Source organism: Schistocerca cancellata, chromosome 2 (genome assembly GCF_023864275.1).
Source record: "Schistocerca cancellata isolate TAMUIC-IGC-003103 chromosome 2, iqSchCanc2.1, whole genome shotgun sequence".
In the NCBI taxonomy this organism is placed as follows: domain Eukaryota; kingdom Metazoa; phylum Arthropoda; class Insecta; order Orthoptera; family Acrididae; genus Schistocerca; species Schistocerca cancellata.
Window position 1 is genome coordinate 829364679 of NC_064627.1, and position 23395 is coordinate 829388073.

At 40.1% G+C, this 23395-nt stretch overlaps 1 protein-coding gene across 3 annotated transcripts in view; it reads left to right on the forward strand.

The window, feature by feature from the left end:
- Positions 1-13401, forward strand: part of LOC126162718 (wiskott-Aldrich syndrome protein family member 3) — a 262291-nt gene extending 248890 nt beyond the window's left edge. For all 3 annotated transcript variants that reach the window (XM_049919378.1, XM_049919377.1, XM_049919379.1), the window contains 2 exons: positions 6878-7001; positions 11290-13401. In XM_049919378.1, coding sequence (XP_049775335.1) covers positions 6878-7001; positions 11290-11468 — 303 coding nt within the window. In that variant the 3' untranslated portion in view covers positions 11469-13401. The remainder of the gene's footprint in view (positions 1-6877; positions 7002-11289) is intronic.
- The last annotated feature ends 9994 nt before the right edge of the window (positions 13402-23395 follow it).

Below are 23395 nucleotides of genomic sequence, written 5' to 3' on the forward strand. Positions count from 1 at the left end.
GGCCATGTCGGTATCCCTGGGAACGAAGCTGCAGGTGCCGCGGCCAAGGCTGCGGTCCTCCAGCCTTGGACAGCTTCTTGTTGTGTCCCTTCGTCAGATTGTAGCAGGGTCGTTTGTTGGCGCATGTTATCGCTGTGGCATGCCGATTGGGCTGCATTTACGGACAACAAGCTTCGGGCCTTGAAACCTCTTCCCTTGGCTTGGACGTCCTCCTCCCGCCCTTCTCGGCGGGAGGAGGTCGTTTTGGCCCAGTTACGAATTGGACACTGCCGGATCAGCCATCGCCGTCTGCTGACGGCTGCGCCGGCGCCGTTCTGCCCATGTGGGCAATTGCTGACAGTCCGCCACATTTTAACGTCCTGTCCAGATTTTAACACACTGCGTCTTGATCTTGGCCTGCCATGTAGTCTAGATGCCATTTTAGCGGATGACCCACGAGCAGCTGCTCGCGTTCTTCGTTTTATCAACTTGACCAACCTCTCTAAGGACCTTTGATTATGCTGTGTGGTTTTTTTTTTTTAATCCTATGCCTGTCAGTTTGTCTTTTATCGTGTTTTCCCTTTCAGTTGCTTTTTTAAACTTGTGCCTCGCGGTGCATTCCTAACGTAGTCTGGGCGCTAATGACCATTGAAGTTGTGCGCCCTAAAACCACACAAAAAAAAAAAAAAAAAAAAAAAAAAAAAAAAAAAAAAAACTGTGCTAAATCAAACATTTATCATGGACAAGTTGAACAAATTCATCCACATATGTAAAACGTGGAACGGTTAAAGAGTAAATGGTATCCTTAAACAAATTTGGACATTTTGGACCTAAAGTGAAACGTTTGAGTTAAAATTATTCAGAACCTGTGTGGAAACATGCTAGCTGTCCAGCACCTGGAGGAAGATGAAAATGATTGCTATTCTGAAACCAAGCAGAGAAGCTAAATATGATGGAACATTTAGTGGTATATTTTTCCGTAGAGATTCTGACATTAGGCTGATTGACAGGTATAATAAACTTCTCCTTGTCCTATAGCTGACTGGTTTCTGCCACGAGAGAAATACATTGTATCGTTTTCAAATAAAACGAAAACAGGCAACAGGCATGGGATTTGTAAACTTTTCAACTGTGTATTACTCTTCCCACAATAAACTGATAATTCTGTTTTAACAGATACTTCATTTCTCATGAGAAGTGAAGTAGCAGTTATAACAAAATTAAAGAAATTACTACAATCAGAGTGTATCTTCATACTTTTATTTAATATTTACCTAGTGATAATCAAACAAAGGAACATGTTAAAGTAGGTAACACTTTTCTCAAAACAATTTAAAGCTTTGCTCAATACTACATAGCAAATCAATGGTACCTAAACCTCAGAAAAATGATGGTGTCTGCTTTACACATTTACTGCAGGCAAATCTTGAGGAAGTTTACAGTCTCGCAGAAATATCCATTATTGGAGCACGATCCTAGTCCCAACTACAGTATTTGGGACCAGGACTCCAATATGACTTTGACAAGTCAGAGGTTAATGGCATGGTTAACAAACACATCTTGGCAAATTAAAACATCAATTGGGAAATTTACTGCCTTAACAATTCACTTATGCTGTGGATAAAGCTAGTCAGGTGTATGAATTTGCACTGGCAAGAAAGTAGTCTCAGCTCCTAGTGAAAGCTGCAGACTGGTAACTGTGTGCCTTAGACCAATCACAGCAGGAAGTTTTATTGCTTTATTGATAAAATTCTTCATACTATCATTTGATTCCACTACAAGTAGAGCTTGCTGCTAGATACTGAGAGAATTGAGTTCCAACTGATGCTTTTACTATAAATGGAAATTTATACAACTGGTATTTGCTCAGTGTCCTCAGAATGGGTGAGCGTAATGAAACACAGCTATTCACACATACTCTTTCTTGATGCTGTGGGAAATGCACCAGGGAATATATTATTTTTGCAGCCCAGTGGAGAAGATGGGAGCCCATTTCTGAGGTTTCATCTGTTTAGTGCCTTGGTAATGTGTTACTTTTATTCCGTCTTCAGTGGAATATTCATTTTAGATTTGCATGATACATAAAAATGACGAAGACCAGTTGTACCACATGGCTTTGGAACAAGGAACAGGAGAGGAGAAAGAATGGTACAATTTGCTCAAGAACATGAACTGTAAATAACCAACACCTTCTTCAGGAAAAATCAAAACCTAAGATGGACTTGGCGCTAGAAATCAAAACTTAAGATGGACTTGGCGCCCACCAGATGGCAAGACAAAAAACAAAATAGGTTACATTCTAATGCACAAACAAAACATAATAAAGAGCATCCACATAATCTCACAATTAAAATTTAGCACAGACCATAGAATGGTGTGGACAAAAGTAAAATTTCCAAAGAAACACAGGAAAAGCAAGCAAACCAGAAATAGACAAACTGAACAGAGACAAATTTAAACAAGAACTACAGAAGCAACTACAACAAGCAAATATCAATACAAAACAGAACACTCAAGAAATGTATAAAACACTAGAAAAATGCATATACGAAACCCACTAGGACACTAGTAAAGATGAGCAAATGAAGAAAAGTCAAAGCAAATTAAGTCAGAGTAGCATACAGTTAATTGACCACAGATTGACAATGTTAATAAGTAGATATATTTCAGACGGGAATAAAGAATAATACCCAAAACTAGACTAAATAACAAAAAGGGAAATATGGAAAGTTAGATATCCACAAGCACCAATCGGCAACGACGAGACAAATACTAGAACAAACAAATTAATTAGAAAAGCAAGGATAAGTGCTCAGGGCTGGAAACAATGGATACTAGGAACGAAGAATCAGGCGGGATAACATATAAACACAAGAGAGGATATAATCAAATCAGCAGTGGAATTTGATGAAGCAATATACACAAGTTCTCTACCAAACAAAGCGACAGACCACAACACTGTCGATCCAGACCCAGACACCACTGAAACCATACCAGCTATAATACACAGTGAGATAAGAATAACAGTCACTGAATTGAAAAATGGAAAGTCACCTGGAGAAGACAACATACACAATGAGCTCTTAAAGAAGCCCAAGATCTCCTAACACCAATCATCACAGAAGTGTTCAACAAAATCATACAAACTGAAGACATTTCCGATCAGTGGGAAAAAAGTAAGATTATAGTTTTGCACAAAAAGGTGACATGAACAAGTATAGACCCATAAGCCTGATTTCTAACATGTATAAACTGTTCACAAAAATACTAACAAGGCAATTACTAAAAACACTAGACGAGAGCCAGCCCTCAGAACAAGCAGGATTCCACAAAGGATTTAGCAGAGTGGACCATATTCAAACCATTAATCAGATAATGGGAAAATCTGAAGATCACCATCTCAAAATACACCTTGCTTTTGTTGATTACAGCAAAGCATTTGATACCATCGAACACCCAAACATACTTCAGGCACTAAGAAATCGAGGAGTAGAAGCAAAATACCTCCAATTACTAAGAAACATTCAAAACCACAGCTTCGCTAGAGTTAAAACCCAAAAGACAGGCCAACCTTTCCACGTGGAAAGAAGAGTTAGACAGGGGGATCCCATCTCCCCAAAACTATTTGCTGCATACTGGAGAATATATTCAGGAAACTAAAATGGGATAAGAAAGACAGAATATGCCACAACGGTAAAAGACTAACAAATTTGAGGTTTGCTGACAACATAGTCCTCTTCCCCAAAACTGCAAGGGAATTGCAATCAGTGCTCCAGGGGCTTAAAACACAAAGTAAGATGGCAGGACTCACAATGAACAAATCTAAAATGCAAGTAATGACAAATGGATTAGAAATAAGAACACCGTGAATTCATTGTCCCAGGAAGGGGAAACTTTATTGACACATTCCTGGGGTCAGATACATCACATGATCACACTGACAGAACCACAGGCACATAGACACAGGCAACAGCATGCACAATGTTGGCACTAGTACAGTGTATATCCACCTTTCACAGCAATGCAGGCTGCTATTCTCCCATGGAGATGATCGTAGAGATGCTGGATGTAGTCCTGTGGAACGGCTTGCCATGCCATTTCCACCTGGCGCCTCAGTTGGACCAGCGTTCGTGCTGGACGTGCAGACCGCGTGAGACGACGCTTCATCCAGTCCCAAACATGCTCAATGGGGGACAGATCCGGAGATCTTGCTGGCCAGGGTAGTTGACTTACACCTTCTAGAGCACGTTGGGTGGCACGGGATACATGCGGACGTGCATTGTCCTGTTGGAACAGCAAGTTACCTTGCCGGTCTAGGAATGGTAGAACGATGGGTTCGATGACGGTTTGGATGTACCGTGCACTATTCAGTGTCCCCTCGACGATCACCAGTGGTGTACGGCCAGTGTAGGAGATCGCTCCCCACACCATGATGCCGGGTGTTGGCCCTGTGTGCCTCGGTCGTATGCAGTCCTGATTGTGGCGCTCACCTGCATGGCGCCAAACACGCATACGACCATCATTGGCACCAAGGCAGAAGCGACTCTCATCGCTGAAGACGACACTTCTCCATTCGTCCCTCCATTCATGCCTGTCGCGACACCACTGGAGGCGGGCTGCACAATGTTGGGGCGTGAGCGGAAGACGGCCTAACGGTGTGCGGGACCGTATCCCAGCTTCATGGAGACAGTTGCGAATGGTCCTCGCCGATACCCCAGGAGCAACAGTGTCCCTAATTTGCTGGGAAGTGGCGGTGCGGTCCCCTACGGCACTGCGTAGGATCCTACGGTCTTGGCGTGCATCCGTGCGTCGCTGCGGTCCGGTCCCAGGTCGACGGGCACGTGCACCTTCCGCCGACCACTGGCGACAACATCGATGTACTGTGGAGACCTCACGCCCCACGTGTTGAGCAATTCGGCGGTACGTCCACCCGGCCTCCCGCATGCCCACTATACGCCCTCGCTCAAAGTCCGTCAACTGCACATACGGTTCACGTCCACGCTGTCGCGGCATGCTACCAGTGTTAAAGACTGCGATGGAGCTCCGTATGCCACGGCAAACTGGCTGACACTGACGGCGGCGGTGCACAAATGCTGCGCAGCTAGCGCCATTCGATGGCCAACACCGCGGTTCCTGGTGTGTCCGCTGTGCCGTGCGTGTGATCATTGCTTGTACAGCCCTCTCGCAGTGTCCGGAGCAAGTATGGTGGGTCTGACACACCGGTGTCAATGTGTTCTTTTTTCCATTTCCAGGAGTGTGTCTTGAAGGAACGGAACTAATGTATTCATCACAATACATATACCAAGGCCAAATAATTTCATTTATCAACAAAATGGGAAAAAGAAATAAAATGAATAGTTTCCTTAGCTTGGAAAGCTTTCTGGGCCTTAAAGTTAATATTGCCCTGAATAGAAGGCTCAAGATGGAGGCACTTGAAAGCTGTGTTTTTCCAGTGTTATTAGATGGATGTCGGACATGAGCTCTCAAAGCCAAAGAGAGAAGCACTGTACAGGTGTGCCAAAGGAAAATGCAGAGGAAGATCCTCGACACCTCTCTGAAATACAGAATATCAACCACATTGATACACAAGATGTCAGCAACAACAGACATAGCAGAACAGGCTGTGAAGATCAGATGGAAATGGAGTGGCCATGTGGTGAGGTTGAAAGACGACGGATGACATGAGCTACCACATGGGACCCATATCAGCAAGAGACTCCCAGGAAGACCAAGACACAAATGGTCAGACTTACTTGGAAAACAAGCAGGAATACAGTGGACCAGGATGGCCAAAAATAGAAAGGAGTGGAAAGAACTAGAACTAAGTGATAGTGTAATTCCATGTGTTGTGTGCATTAAAAGCCGTACCCTCTTAAGCGGACTAGCTCACCACGTGCGTCTTTAAAAGCAGCTACCCTTACTTTTAAGAGGCCTTTACCCTCAATGAGACAACACAGGCTATTTTCATTCATTCATTCATTTGTGATACTCTTGGCATGTGATATCACAGTTACCAAAATGAAAAGTTAGCATCATTGTCTGTTACGGTTTCTAAATCTCTGTGGCTTGACTGGTATTGCTTAAATATGTTTGAAAAATTATGAATATTTTTACAGTTTAAAAATTGATAAAAAGGGTGCTTCCCCTTGGTCACATTGTTAACCATAATAATTTTGCATAATTGTGACCAGTTTGCTGAATTATACATCTGGCTGCCTGAACCATAAGATTTAATTTTCAGGCTAGTCACCATCTAGTCCTCATTAGTGATCCAGTCTAGTTAGGTCTTCAAAAAGAGGTGGATGTTAAAAAAAATACTAACATTAAACAAATACATGTTCAAACTGATTTCTCTGAAGTGTAATTAGGAAAAAACTAGAAATCTTTTTTTAACCCTACCACTCCTACAGACATGCTGCTACCTATGCTGAGAGATGGCATTGAGTGGAAATACTGTTCCCCCTACTCCTTAAGTGCGTATTATATTTCATTTTTGTTCGCCATTCTACCTCGGAAATGTTTTGAGCTGTGTTGGTTTTGTATCCTGTGTTTATTTTTGAATAATTTTCTTCATAGCTTCAGATAACATATTAGAATGGGATGGATTTTTATAACTTAATTATAATTAAAATAGAAGTCAAAACTAACAAATTTTCAGAGATAGGTGCAATTATAACCACAGTGAACTTTAATTATTTTATTTGTTTCATGATTATTTTGTGAACTCTTCTTTCTATCATTAAATTTAGTCTCTACTTGAAAAGAGTACATCTCATTTGTTTCTTTTGCACACACGAAAAAAAAGACATACATATGACGTATTAAACCACAGTTCACACACATTCTGTTCACTGTCATTTTGATGATTGTTATTATTTAATAATGTGTAATTTTGTAGATTATTTCCACATCACCACCCAAGATGTCACCACCTAAAGCTGAAAATCAGATCCGCGCAAAAAATCCAAATGTTGCTCCTGAATGTGACCCAAGAAGTGATCTCCTCAAAGCTATTAGAGATGGTAAGTATAGTTATTGACAGGTATGAGTTTAATTATTGACAGTTTTGTTTGTTTGGTAATGACACATATTTGTTGCTGCACTGGAAAATTTCTTTACCAGTGCTTCAAGAGAACCATCTCATTCATTCATTATATTTTGTTTTTGGATAGAATTCATAAAAAAGCATATTGTACTGGAAAAAGAAACCCCAAAATAAAAGTGTAAAATCCAGGGTGGACTGTAACAATATTACGAAAATGATAGTTGCTACTCAGAATATAGTGGAGATTCTGAGTCGTGGATAGTCACAGCAAAGGAGTGCCAGAAAGTGAACTTCCAGCCAACAAGGCCATCGTTGGATGGAGACTCTCTCTCTCTCTCTCTCTCTCTCTCTCTCTCTCTCTCTCTCTCTCTCTCTGACGTGTGAGATATAAGCCAATAACTATATTGTCTTTTATCTCGGCTGCCGTAGACTGTGGTCAGGTGTGTGTGTGTGTGTGTGTGTGTGTGTGTGTGTGTGTGTGTGTGTGTGTGTGAGAGTGAGATTCTTCTATAATATTGAAACCTCCAAATATGTGGGTATTATGCAAAGGAGCAAATTTATCAAAGAAAAAAATTGTGAAGTTGATAAAAATTGTTGTACCTTCAATTAATGAAAAGAAATTGGAGGGAGGGAGGGGATGTTTCGCTTGTGGGTAAATTTATTTAGTTACTTTGAAGGAAATATTTACCCCATCAGAATGCTAACAATAAGACATAAGCACAGTGTATCGAAATTTGAAGTTCTTTTCTGCTGTTACTTCAAATTCCTAATTATGATTCCACATATTTTTTCTAGAAGAGGATAGTTGCTACTACTTTTATAGAAACCATTTTTAACCTCTATCATACATATATAAAAAGATTCACAAAAGAGGAGAATTGTCTTATGCTTAATACTGTGTGGAAAGTACTATACAGAGACAGATTAGTATATTATGGTAGTTAGAACTATAAAATAATGTTTGTCACTAGAGGAAAAATTCTGCTTACTTTTCTCCATACTATAAAACATGTCTCTCTCTCTCTCCCTCTCTCTCTCTCTCTCTCTCTCTCTCTCTCTCTCTCTCTCTCTGAAATCGAAAGTGTTTGTATGTATGAGAAAAAAGTTTTCCTGGTGTCACATGATCAACTTCATTTTAAGAATTGATTTTTCTGACTGATGTTGCCATTGATAGAGGACCAGATAAAATTTAGTCTTATACAAGTAGTATACACTTTGAAGTTATGTATAAGATACTAGATTGAAATTTTCACTCTACTGCGGAGTGTGCGCTGATATGAAACTTCCTGGCAGATTAAAACTGTGTGCCAGACCGAGACTCAAACTCGGGACCTTTGCCTGTTGCGGGCAAGTGCTCTACCAACTGAGCTATCCAAGCACGACTGGCAGAAGTAAAGCTGTGAGGACGGGGCATGAGTCATGCTTGGGTAGCTCAGTTGGTAGAGCACTTGCCCGCGAAAGGCAAAGGTCCTGAGTTTGAGTCTCGGTCTGGCACACAGTTTTAATCTGCCAGGAAGTTTCATGATACTAGATGTTATAAAATTAGGTAATGTCAGGAATGTCTTCATGAGACGAAATTCTGGTACCATCAGTGCACACAGAAAATAATAAAAAACAATCCTAGCTTTCAGACCTATTAGTTCTGTCATTTCTAACCTTATGCAACGTATCCCTTTTCTTTGATAAGAAAGGGACTGATAGTCCTCGGACTGGAAATTTGCTGCCTTATGGCAAATAATCATCATCATGTTTTGTGCTATATTAGCAGGTCCTTTGCCTCTCCATTTTCTGCGATCCATTGCTTCCTTCTTAAGGCTGCTGTATATTGTACCGTCCATCACGTTATCCAGTATCTGAAATCTCTTCCTTCCCTTCTACATAACCTTCTAAAACCTTTTTTTACCATTAGTCATTCTTTCTTAATATATGCCCAATCCAATTTCTTTTTTATTACATAACTGTCTTTTCTCTCCCACTCTTCTCAGTACCTCTTCATTTTTTACTCTGTTCATCCAACTTATTCTTTCCATCCTCCACCATGTTGACATCTCGAAAGCATCCACTCTTTCTTCCTCAAAATCCATGTGTCAGCACCATATAGAACAACACTCCATACAAGACATTTTATGAGTCTCTTCCTGAGTTCTCTGTCCAGACTGCTGCAGAAAATTCTCCTTTTCTTATAAAATGCATCTTTTGCCATTGCTATCCTTGTTTTAATTTCTGTGGCGCACTTCAAGTTGGTGTCCATTCTGCTTCCAAGATACTTAAAATTTTGCACCTGTTCTAATATTTCTCCATTCAGCATAATTTTTATTTCTTTATTTCCTCCTAGTGCCAATACTTTTGTTTTCTTTGTGTTAATTTTCATTCCATAATTTTTTCTGTTAGCTTCAATGTTGTCCTCCAAATCCTGTAATTCTTTTTTCCCTGTGGCTAGATGGACCATATCATCAGCAAACCTCAAACACCCTACTCTTCTTCCTCCAATTTCTACTCCTTTGTCATCTAATGAGCATTGGCCAATCATTTTTCGCAAGTAGAGGTTGAAAAGGGTAGGTGATAAACAGCGTCCTTGTCTTACTCCTTTTTCCTAATCCGATCCAGTTTGTACTTTCTCCTCTCACTTTAACTGAGGCTTTTTGGTTAAGATATAATGAGTTTACAAGTCTTCTGATTTTCCAGTCCACTCTCTTTTCCCTCATTATAGCTGCCAGCTTGTCCCAAACCATATTGTCAAATGCCTTGACTAGATCGATGGAGCACATATATAGGTCTCTTCCTTTCTCAATAAACCTTTCGCCCAAAATTTGTAGGAGCCCTATTGCATCTCTGATGCCTGTATTTCATCTCAAGCCAAACTGCTCCTCACAAAGATTCTCCTCCATTACTTTTTAAAGTCCCTTACTAATTATTCTTACCATCACTTTGGCTGCATGTGAAATGAGGCTGATTGTCCTGTGCTCACTGCATTTCTTGGTTCCTTGTTTTTTCAGTAATGGAATCATTACTGTTGTCAGAAAGTCCTCAGGCCATTCACCACTGTCATATATATTTTGTTACATAACCTCAATATTTCTCTTATTCCATCTTGATTCAGGCATTTTAATATTTTCCCGGTATCGTATCTGTACCTACCGCTTAGCCATTTTTCATTGCAGTTATGCCAGACTTTAACAACCATCATAATGGAAGAAGTACTTTCTCGTCATCACTTACACTGTTGAGTGATCAAAGTTCCACAGTTTCTGGTTTGCAGTCTGTGTCATATAGCTCTTTCAAAGATTCTTCCCATCTCTGGAGGACATCATCACGATCTTTGTACACTACCTTTTCGTCTTTACTCAAAATTTCCATAGTGGCACTTCCTGCTCTATTTTGATCCTATGTCTTAGTCTTTACTCTGGTCTGCTCTGTTTCTCTTCACAGTTCATTATTTAACCTTCGGTACATCTTTCTTGCATCTTCAGTATTCTTGTATTTAAATTTTCTTCTCTCCTCCATTTTCGAAATAATTTCTTGTGTGACCCATGGTTTTTTGCTCTTTTCCCTTTCACACGTCCTATATTTTGCTGTTCTGCTTTAATGATTCCTTTTTTCAGCAGATTCCAGTACTCATTGGCATTATCAGATGGTTTTTTTGTCTCGTAATGTGTTCAGAAACTCACGTGACAGCATCTCTGTAATTTGTTCTTCGTTGGGTCTTATCTTCTCTAGATCCGATTTCTTCACCATGGTCGCCTTCTTCAGTTTTTTATGGCACGTACTGGCCAGCTAATCTCACACCTTGTATTGTTATAGTTTAACTTGTGCTGGATTTTGACCAGCTTCTTAAAATACTTGTCATTGTCTGTATGTGTCTACAATCGTGAAATTGCACTTCACTCTTCAATTACAGGCTTCCTATCATACTATTCAGAATGAAAATGATCTTTAATCATGATGGACAACTGTTCTTAGAGTTGTCCAGAAACATTTTGTCCCCAGCATGTGACACAATATATTGTGATTCCACAATCTTTTGACCTCTAGACTTTGTACTTTAGTGTACTCACACACTTGTTCACAAAGGATTAATGTACTAGTGAAAGATATGTCCCATATGAAGAAATATTAAGGAAAAAGTTATTGTATTTTGTATTAGGAGACTGGTATTCAGAAATTGGTCACCTGTTGCAGTAATTACATATTACATTCTGTGTAAGACGTGATATGTTAGTTTGGACTGCCTTAACACTTACTTGAATTTATGCTAATTTTTTCAGGGATCAAATTGCGCAAAGTGGAGAAAATTGAACAGAAGGAGGTAGAGCGGGTCAATGCTCTCCATGATGTAGCATCGATCCTCGCACGGCGAGTTGCTGTAGAATTTTCGGACTCTGACTCTGCGTCAGAGAGTGAATATGACAGCGAGGGTTGGGGTGATCAAGAGACGAGTGCGTGACATCGGCGGACTGACAGTGGTCAGTCTTACCGCCAGGAGGATCCACCACAGGTGCCACCTCCTCCTTCACCCGCTGAAACGGCTCCAGCAGTCACCGACAAGTGATATCACCATGTGGTACAGAGGCCAGCACTCTGTGGAGTGTAATAGCTTGGCTGACTGCTCTCTTTTGAAGAATGTACAAGTAAAATTTGCTGAATATTTCTCAAGAGCCTGTATTAATATTTTGAAGATCATCAATTTTATGAGGAACTGACTATTTTGCAAATTTTCAGATTTATGATAAACTGGCAGATGCACAATTAAAAATTCAATGTAAACTGCTTATTCTTGAAAATACAAAGTTTCTTCATTGGATGTAGAGGATAGGGTCCTCCCTATTAATTTAAAAAATAAAATAACCAAATGAGTCATTGTGTTCACTTTTGTTTGTTCATCAAATAAAGAGAAATAAATAAATGACCCTCATAATTGTGATAACAAATGAAACAGATTGACACGAAATGGTAAAGACTGCTTCAGCTCCTTTCTTTATTGAATCCATATTGAGTGCTGGATTAATGCTTGTGTAGTTCCTAACAGTAAGAAAAATATTCAGGAATAAATGAACAGTCAATGTATGATCTATTCATAGTTCAATCCAACATGATTCATTTGGATAAATAATTTATGCAAGTGCGGGTTTTAGTTCACTCACCAGAGCTGAGTAGTGATATTCACAAACTGGAAAGGCATCTAAGACATTTAGCAAAGAACGGTGACATTTGAAAACTGAAAAACACATTCAGAATGGCAGAAAGCACAATGTTTCCTCTTGTCACAATCCCCAGTGGCTGTACAGCATTGTTCTTGGTCGATGATGCATGGATTGTAGAGCCACTGATTTTTAGCAGTACCGTTGCATATATCCATTTGCTCAGAACAGGATCTTTAGTATATTTCCTTAAATATCATAGAAATATACTAATGTGCATTGCTTTCTAACATCTGTGAAGGAAATGTAGTTGAGTATGTACATTATGTGGTGCTAATCACCCAGTAAGCACAATACTTTGCCTTTTTATTTAATGGAAAAATTGTACATGTTGACTCTAAAGGTGCAAAATTGTTTCTAAAACTTAGTGATAAATATCAAAGAAATGAAACCATTCGCTTGTTCAGCTTTCTACATGTGTATGAGAGCAGCCTAGTGCAGCATCAAATGTGATGGACTGTGCTGAAAGGAACTCCATTTCAACACCCACAGTGGAGTAGTCCTACTACACAAAGTACTACACTGTTGTATTGAAATATGCAATTAAACCATGTGAATAACAAAAAAAACATGGATCACTCAGAACAGCTGTAGCAAAGTAAAATGCTGTTTCTGAATACCACATATGTGCTGTGATTTTTAGTTTGTATTTGTAGGTTTATTGTGGTTATAGAAACCAACAAAGGTTGGATGTAGGTGTTAATTTTGTTCCTTTCTCATAGACCATCACTGCCAGGCAGTGCTGCATTTTACAGTTGATAAAAGAAAGGTGGATGTTGTATCCACTATCCTGTATTTACTTCCTTTGTACAGTGTTCAGATTTTGTTTGTAATTTCCAAGGAATTTAATTCATAAGAAGTTAACAGTGCTATTAATACTGTAATATTAAAATAGGTATAGTAATATTTTTCCTGACTTTTGTTAGATTTTATCTGCTACATAAAACAGTTGTAATGAAATATACTATATACTTATATTAATACAAAATGCATGTATGAATAGTTGTGGATTGTGCTTTTCCTGAACTTTGTAATGATTGTAGTAGTAGACACTCTGTACAATGTAAAAAGACATTTTGAAGCATTATGTACATTATTAAGAAATGTAAGATGTGCTGATGGAGTGTGTGTGTGTGTGTGTGTGTGTGTGTGTGTGTGTGTGTGTGTGTGTGTGTGTGTGTGTGTGAAGTATTCCTGTTTGAGTGAACTGTAAGAATATACCATAAATGCTTTTTCAAAACAAAAAATTACTTTTGACTGGCTGATTCATGTTAGTAAAAGATTTGAACATTTGAGGTTTCTTTTGGGATATTAATTTGGTGTTAACTTACAAATAATGACACTTGTATTCATATTATTCAGTATGTGACAAAAATCTCTACTGCTTTCCTCAAAATAATTTATTTAATTGTAGGTAGTAGATATAATTCCAGCTGCACATATTTTGAATTTCTGACCTAAGAAGAACTGGCCATACTCACTTCCTGATGCTCAGCTGTGCTCAAGTCATTCTCATTATATATTGCTATAATCTGCTACAGAGATTGTTTATCTAGGTATTCTCAGGTGCTTAGTTACCATTTTTTTATACTATCTTGTTTCCCTTATTCGTATTACGCTTTTAACTCTTCCATCCAATGCATATGGATTTGTTCCAGTACCTGGTGAACTTGCCATCTTTATAAAAATGTATCAGCCATGTCACATTGCAATAGTTTGGCAGTAAAATATAAAACTTCCATGTTATTAATTGTGATCTACTCGTTCAAGAGTTATGTCCTGTACTTATATTCAGATTTGAAAAACAAATGTAAAAGACACATTCAGAATATTGCATGGGGTAATTGCAGTATTAGTGTGGCCACTGGTGCGTCTGTGCTTGGCAGTTGAATAAAAGTATTGAGATAATGTTTGTAACATACAGTTCTTTAATGGTGATGTTTATACATCTCGAGAATAATAAATATTCTTTACTGATACAGTAGAGGTTTTCATTTGCTTATTTGATGCATTTGTTCTATTTTTTTTTTATTTTATTACCCACAATTTATGACCACAGTTACGGATTCAGGAAGTAATTCTTTTCTGTAATGCACATTTACCTGTATATGCTGACAACTTTGTAAGGGCCTAATTGCTCTGTTTTAAGTTGTGAGTAGTGTGAAATTCAGAATATTCATTTGCACTGCCAACATAACTTCTGTGTTATTAGGGTGAATAGTATATTTCATAAAAACATTTTGCATAGAACACAGTTCCAAGATTACAATTCAAATAATTTTTCACTTTCAAATTTGACAAATGCCTCAGAAATTCAGTTACAAGAGGAGATGTATACAAGATCATCATAAAAATTACTTTGTGATGATGGACCCTCGTTGTCTACTTTGAGAAAATGATCTATAGATTTGAGAGCTATATTGTAATATCCTATAGTAAATACCACACACTTGTCTCGGATAACAACCCTCATATGGCCGCAGAGCAACATTTATACAAACTCTGCGCATATATGAATATCTTAAAGTACAGTTTCCTGATTTTGAAATACTTGCTGTGTAAATTATCTTTAAGTTCGTATTGCAGATTTTCGGAAAGATAAGTCTTTGGTAGTCTGTACAGTAGCAGGAAGTAATTACAGCAGTGAACATTACGTATACTAATGGCACAAATATTGACTAAAAGAAATTACAGGTAGACTGAAATTGAAAGAGCTCAGTTTGTGCTAGAAAATTATGGAAGAGGTATTATTATTTGAATATTTTGCAGAAAAGGTCTTGACAATATTGTAGATATATCAACAGAATCATTTCTGCAAATAAATACACCACCAATAACTGTTGATACATTTTAGCAATAACTGAATGGGGAAGTCTGCATTTTATAAAACCAACTGTGGTCAAGGTCTACCAATTCCATATCACAGTGTTCAAAGATATATTACACTTCATGTTAGGATTCTTTTCATTTTTCCCTTTAAGAAACAAAAGAATGTCTTTGACAAATGCATTTGATGCCCCTACATCTATTTATAATAAACACGAAAGTTTCCTTCACAACAAAACTGCAATACTTTCTCACAGTAGATGTGATATTCTGCTTCAAAATGTAATATGATCATACACAATTACAGTCATGATAAAGTTGAATAAAACTGGGGAACATGGTCAAAGCTATTTGTAATGTAGACCATCTGTGTGGGGTTAGTTGATGCCAAATTTCTGTAAGGCATGTGACTTGTATACATAAACTAAGGGGAAGGTAACCACTCACCTACAGCCAACTGATATGTGACAAATAGGAACAATCAACAAAATGCTGTATTTACAAAAGCTTTTAGAGCACTTACTCTTTCTGTAGCAAAAGTATGCATATTCACACACGCATTGCACGAGTGAATATGAATGTGCTAGAAAAAGAGCAAGAGCTTGAAAGCTAGTGTAAGTACTGCATTCTGTTGAGTGTTTGTATGCACCATACGTCTGTCAGCTGTAAATTCCTTCCTTCTATTTTGAGTCTCATTCATTCTGTAATTTGTATTTCTTTACCACACTTTTTTTTATTTTCTCCTTGAATCCACCCAACTGTGAACCACACTCAGTTACCTACGAAACTATTTTCCGTTGTCAGACAGATGAACAAGAAATCTCCCCCCCCCCCCCCCCCACAATTTTTTTTTAAAGTTGTAACACTGGCTGATTAGGTTGCTAGAGAAAAGTTTGTTCACATGGTGTTCTGTAATTCACACTTTCTGATGCATTTGGAGATAAACTAATCATCAGAACATCTGGTGCGATGTGAGAGTTATTGGCTCCAGAGTACATGTGGATATTCTGTTTACTTACTCTTGAAATGTTTCGATGCCTGTGGATTACTGAACTGTAAGCGAAACAAAAAAAAAATATGGTGATTTAGTCTAGGCATTTGTGCTAGGCATTCCCTCTGCTATCAGTGCCGCGCCAGGCGCTCTGTCTGTGGTATGCGCCAACCAATAGCAGCAACTGTAGCATTTTCTTCTAGCCGTGGCTGTTCCGCATGCTGTATGTGTACTTTGTAGTTATTCTCTGTTGTCAATCTTGCGGTATTAAGTTCTGAATGACACCCAAACTGTGCTAGATGTTTTATCTCCAGATTGTCATCATTTAAGTCGTCCTGTGATAGAGGACATTCTGTTGCCATGTTAGGCATTCCACCCAAAGTCCTTGGCCACCAGGAACGGCAGCAGTGTTATTTTCAGGCCAAATGGTGTTCAAATTGGTGCTCGAGACTCTGAAGAATGTCCTCAGGTATTGTGTCTGTTGGCTGAGGTACCATTTGCTGTGCGTCCCTTATTACATGTACTGACCTGTTATCTCTAACTACATTTCATACTTGTGCCCCTTGGAGAATTGATGTTGTCTCCATTGCATCTTCAGGAGACAGAGTGCTGGGTTCCAAGCAGAGCTCAGCTGGAAACCAGTGTCATGGTTAATAAGATTCTCCGGAACCTTAATCTCAATAGATTCTTGGATGACAAGTGTCCCAGTATCTTGATGTCTGTGTTAAAATCTTGACTTCATTATACTTCATAGAATGGTGAAATTCTAAACAACGCTCTCGGTGTGCCTTTGGTACTCTTTGCACCTAATGACAATGGTCCTGGTCCTCTGACTGATGTATGACATGCCACACTCACATGGTGTGTGGTAGATGCCTGGTTTCTGTAGACATAAGTCGTCCTTCACACTTCCTAGCATCTTGGTGGGTAGATGGAGCATGCTTTTGTTGTGATGTTTGAGGAGAATTCTGCTGATTTTCTGATTTTGGCAGATATCAGACTGACATATGGCAAATATGCAACCTTCTGCGTTTCTTCTGGTACATACCTCTTCATGAACCATATGCAGGGAAAAAGGGTGCAGTGCCTTTTGAAAGTCTTGAGAAGAGTATTTATTTTTGCAGTAAACAGATTGTAGGAGTTCTATCTCAGTCGCCAAATTATCAGGATCTGACAGAGTTCGTGCTTGGTAAACCAGAGTTCTGAGTACACCGTTTTCCTGTGTCGGGTCATGGCAACCATTAGCTTGCAAGTACAAGTCAGTGTGAGCGGGTTTGCGGTACTCACTGTGACTGACACTACCATCTGCCTTCCTCTTAACTAATACATTGAGGAAAGAAAGTAGTCTTTCCTGCTCCATTTCCATGGTGAATTTAATATTAGGGTGGCATGGGTTTAGGTGATCCAAGAAAAGTCAAGCTTTTGCCTCCTGTGAGGCCATATGACAAAGGCGTCATCCATATACCTAAAAAACATTTCAGTTGATCTGGAAATGATGTAAGTGCCTCCTCTTCGTATCTTTCCTCCAATCGGCTCAAGTGAATTCTTGATGTGTGGGGACATTTACTTGTGGAATTTAAGACACTCAAGGAGTGGCATCTTGACAAAAATGATATTATGGTCAGCTTTGATGTTACATCCCTCTTCAGGAGGGTACCACTTGAGGACTTCTTGAAACTACTGGAGAATCATTTTGACAAAGACACAACGGAACTATTCCAACATGCACTTACGGCCATGCATTTCCAGTGTGGGGTAAGTTTTACCAACAGGTGGATGGAGTCAGTATGGGATCCCCATTCTGACACTATGTATTGCCAATCTGTACATAGAATACTTGAGGGTATCACCTTGGAAACAGCATGTGGACGATACTTTCCCGGTCTGGCCGCATGGCAAGGACACACTAGTGGAATTTCTCAGCCATCTGAACAGCATACGTGAGAATATCAAGTTCGTAATAGAGTTAGAAGAAAATAGGTGCCTACTCTTCTTCGATACACTAATAAAGAAGAAAAGAGATGTCACACTCGGTCTACCGAAAGAAAATACACACAGGCCTGTACCTCAATGCCAACAGCTGATATCATCCAGCACAGCGGAAATCCGTGCTCACTACTCTTGTCCGTAGAGTTCATGACATATGCGGCAAGGACAGTTTATCTAAGAGAGATTCAGCACCTGAAGAAAACCTTCCAGAAGAATGGCTACACTGAAATGTAGGTTAGAAGTGCTCTCTCAAGATGAGCAAGGAGGAGGATCACCTTCAGGAAGAAGAGAACAATGAAGGTCTGGCACTCCTCCCATACACAAGGCTGCCCATGGCAATGATTGCCAGGATACTGGAACAAGATAAAAAGCATCTTCCATCCTCCAGCAAAAATCAGGAATATGCTAGGCTCAGTGAAGGCCAATTTGTGTCTAAGAACACTGGGTGTCTACCACATTTCCTGTGAATGTGGAAAACAATATATCGGGACAGATGCAGCATTGCATTGCACAATGCATCTCTAAACATGTGAGAAGCATTCACCTTGGACAAAAGAAAAAATCTGTGGTAGCTGAGCACAACCTCAGTGAAGAACACACCTATCAGTTTGAACAAACCAAGAGACTGTGTAGAGCGAAAGGTTTCTGGGACTCTTTATTATTAAAGAGGCAGTAGTGATGACCTGGTTAACCATGACAGCAGCTTCCAACGCAGCACTGTGTGGGACACAACATTAGCAAGAATAAGACGAGAGCGTACTGATGGAGGCAAGTCGGTGGCAGCGGATGGCATAAACAGGCTGCACTGAAATTAGACACCAGGACCCTGTGCCCACGGCTCCTCCATACCACGCGCCAATTCCGTTTGCGCCTGATTGGCCCAACTGGCACCGAGGACGCAGAGAAGCCGGTGGTCCAGTGGCTATAAAGATCCAGACGAGGCATGAACCCGACACTTCACCTGAAGATGCCAAGTAAGAAACTTGCTGCAACACTGCCGAAGAACAACACATTCACTCAGCATGATTAATTTTGTTTGAGAAGAGATCCCACTTGTAAGTTCAGTAAAAAGTAATTCTTTGCTTGTCCAAAAGAATCCTACTGTGGCTTTTACAATCTAATCCATACGTAGAATAATAATCTCACTCAACACGGAGCCGGAAGACAACTCTGAACAAATGCTACCTTGCTACATTTGAATTACAATAATAATTGTTTATTTACAATTTTGCCATATCTTCCTGTAGATCCCACAATTTTAATCCCTGTAGCAGATAACTCAACAAAGTCTGAACTGTTTTTAATCCTGTCCCTCAGTTTTTCAGAGATCACACAAACAGGACTGCCAGCATCAATTAAACAAGTACCATCCCAGTTATCAGTATGAATAAAAGTGTAAGGACTACCTGTTATATCACAATCACTTTTGTTCTCAGCTTCATATAAAATATTTTGCCCAATATCTTGAACCCCATATTCTTTACCTTGTCTTTGTTTCTGTGTGCTTTTAATTCTGGTTGCATTACACTTAGAGGCATACCAGAGTTCCTCAATTTAGCTAAATCACTTTTCGTCTCTCCCCAAAAGTCTGGATGTATACTTTCCAAGATGTTACTGGTACTCATTGTAATTTAATTTCGTCTTTCCCCAACAGCCTGGATGTGTACTTTCATGTACTCTTTGTATGTCAATTTTAATTTTGCTATTGCAGTTATCACTTCTATAAAGCTCCAAGCTAATCTCAAGATCTCATCATTTATGCATTTTACATGTTCCCCCTCATCCTTTCAAATGTTTGCCGCCTTACTGACATCAATTGGTAAAATTTGACACTCGTGTGCTTCCCTATAATTTTTCTGGCCAGCCCTGATATGTTCATCACTGCTCCCATAATTACCTTCCTCTAATGCCTCTGCTTTAACTTCTACATAAATTGTACTCCCTAATTTCTCATAAAAGTCAGTCTCACTTCCTGCCCTTGTTTTCTTGAATTGCTAAAAATTTTGGGAGGAAATCCAATGTTACAGACAGTTACAAAAAATTGGTAATTCAACATGTGATGGAGAACTTTCACATCAATAAAAAAATAGTGCTGATGTTACACAAATTACTTATTCTAATGAAACAAAAAATATCCAGTTTCCGTAGGAGAAAGTTGTTTTGTACAAGACACTGTGAGGAATGGGATTTCTCTGGAAGGGATCTTAAGTAAAACAAAGATTCTGATAGAGAAAATTGATGTTGTTGACCGGCAATAAGGTAAGAAAATTTTATGGTCATTAGGCCATTACAGCAATAGACAAATTCTTTTGTACAGTGTAATCATTACATTAGTAAACAGAACCGTACAGCTTGTCAGTTGTTACCTTACAATTCCATGTCACAGTAAAAAACACTTTTTAACTCATAAAAGGAGTTGGTAACAAGCCATTTATTTAATGTTTTCCTAAATGCACATTCTGGAAGGTCTTGTACAGTCTGCGGAAGCTAATTAAATAGTTTATGGCTGGTAGCTATTGATTGACTTTGATAGTCTATTGTACGATGTACACATGGACTAATTTTTTCTTGTGTTGTGACCATGTATGTTATTTCTACATTTTACTTCATGCAGATTCTTTTTTGTATAAATTAACGCTTGGTATGTATCCATATTTATGGCAGTCATTATTTTACACTCGGAAAACAAGGGCTTACAGTGTGCTTTGTGCTGATGACATGTAATGCCTGACTGCTTTCTTCTGCAGAAGTAGTATGTTCTGTACATGGCCCAAGTTTCGCCAGAGAATAAGTTCATATGACATAAGACATCTTAATACGTAAACTGCTCTAAACAATTTAACGCTAATGTATTTTATGTGTTGCTCTGACGCCAACTTGTCATCTAAGCATACCCCCAAGAAATTTACTAAATAACTAGTATCATTAAAACGGCTTTTGTCCGGCTGACTAAATACCTTTTATTGTTCAGGAGAAACCCATTTGACCCAACGCAATATGATGCTTGGGCAAGTGTATTGTCAACAGAATCCTTTATCTTATTCAGATCATTGTTATAATTTAGGAAGGTAGTGTCATATACAAACAGCACTGTATTGGAGCTAATAAAGGAGGGTAGGCCATTTATCACTACCAAAAACTAAAATAGTTCCAATACAGATCCCTGCAGAACTCCAACCATAGTTTAATTCTTGGTAGAATTTTCTGTGCCAAAACATACAACTTGCCTATGGTTTTGGAGATTAGACATTAACAGTTTTAGGCTGTTATCCCTGATGCCATAGAAATGTAGTTTCTGTAGAAATGTGTCATGTCCTAAACAGTCAAATGATTTGCTCAGGTTACAGAAAGTGCGCCAGGCCGTCTGTATGATAGCGGCTGCGTAGCTGCTCATTCTCTGCATGTGTTTTGTTATTCTCTTTGTAGATGTTCTCGCATGCTGTGATCTTTTTGTGGAGTTAGTCGAACAGTGTTCCACGTTGTCATGCAAGATCTGCTGCGGTCTCCATATCTATTGGTGGAGGGGGAGGGTCCGAGGCAGACTGCAACTGCAGATGCCTCTATAGCGTGTAGTCCATCACCATGTAATAACAGAACCCTGCTGAGATTCGGGATGAGATGGTAATGATGAAGGAAGTCCACTGGGAGCACTGATTCCACCGTTTTGGCCACAAAGAAAGTCCAGGGATGTGGTGTGTGGTCGTCTAGCCAGAGCACCACCAAGGTTGTCCCCATTACCATTATTATTGAATCATTTGCCACCTGGAGTTGTATGGTTGAGGGTTTGTAATCTTCTGTAGTGAGATGTGGGAGTAGCGTGCTGATGTCCGTGCCCATATTGACCAACAGGTATTGGTGTAGCTGATAGACATAAACAAACAGTCGCGCACCGTCTGTCTGTATGTGTGTGGACGCACGCTATGTGCTTTGTTATCTCCAGTAGAAAGGCGGCTTGCTGTAGGGAGTTGGGCTGGTGCGCAGCGCCTAGGCTAGTCCACTGGTGTAGTTTGGGTACCTGCATGTTTGTTGGCAGCGGTGTGCGTTAGTGCCAAATCGCACATTAAACCAGCAGTAGCCGCTTGTCATTTTGTTTTAGCTGGGCTGGGCTGGGCTGTTTTGGCGGCCCAGGCGTCGACCGTCTCCCTTGTTTGTTTATTTCCTGCAGGAGCTGGGTCCGTGTGCCGTAACTGTTGCAGCACTGTAGCAGTTGCAGCCTGCAAGGCGGTAGGCTCCAGTTGCAGGGGGAGGGGGGAGGGAGGAGGAGGAGGAGGAGGAGGAGGAGGAGAAGGAGGAGGATGTTGCCTGGGGTCTGCGTGCAGTGTTTTGCACTGTGTCTGCCGCTGCTGCCATCCTTTTCTGTTGTGCACTGTACCCGTCACTAGCGTGGCAGTCATAGATAACTGTCCTATTACTGATTAGTGTCCGGTGGCGAGTGGGCGCCAGCATCCTATCGGCCAGTTGTAGGTGCGTTTCCAATTGTGTGTCCGCTTGTACTAGAAATGTTGTCTGTATTTGCTCTAGGAGCTTGAGTAACCATAATGACCATATGTCCCGGTCTGGTAGTAGGTTGTTATCAATTTTCAGGCGCTGTTTGCACCATAACGCCGATGGTGTATTGTCGCCAGCATCATCTCGTTTATGGTATGATGCAGTAGTTGCTCCAGCTTGTGTGATATTCGTTGCAATATTAGTGACTTCACCATCTCATACTTGTGCGTATTTGGAGTACTCAGCAGCAGATCGCTGACAAGACCTGCTTGTTCATGCAGATGGTTGCAAAGTATACCAGCTTTCTCTGGTTGTCCTGTCTCTCCTGTCCTCCTCATACATTCGCATAAAGCAAACCACACTTCTGGTGAGTCTGTGTGAATGGGCAGCAGGTGTAGTTTGATGGACAGTGGGTGGTTCCCGTAGTTGTTGTTTTGTGTTGGTCCCACCGAGTTATTGCTGTGCAGTAGTTGCATGGCGTTGCTCAGAGCGACTGTGGTGACCTGATGAGGTATGGCCATTGTTGTACCTGTCGGCATGGTGTGGTGTGACATTCCAGTTGGAGCTGGGGTCCAGTGTGCGGCGCGGCCAGCCAGGTGGCGACGTCACACCCATGGAGTGGTGAGTGTCACGGTGTGGCTGATATCTCCGTGCTGTCCCCGGTGTCACATATAGAGGTACATTGGCAGACTGTGGAGAAATATAGTTCTGTTGGACATCACAGTTGTCAGGTGATGTTTGTCCGTATCTCCACTTTGCACACTGTTGCGTTAGTTGCGTCACAGCCATCGCGGTTGCTGTGGTGGTGTAACGAAATTTAGCACATGGCATGGGTGGTGTTGCAAGTAAGTCCGTGTTAACGGCATTGCCCCCCTCGTA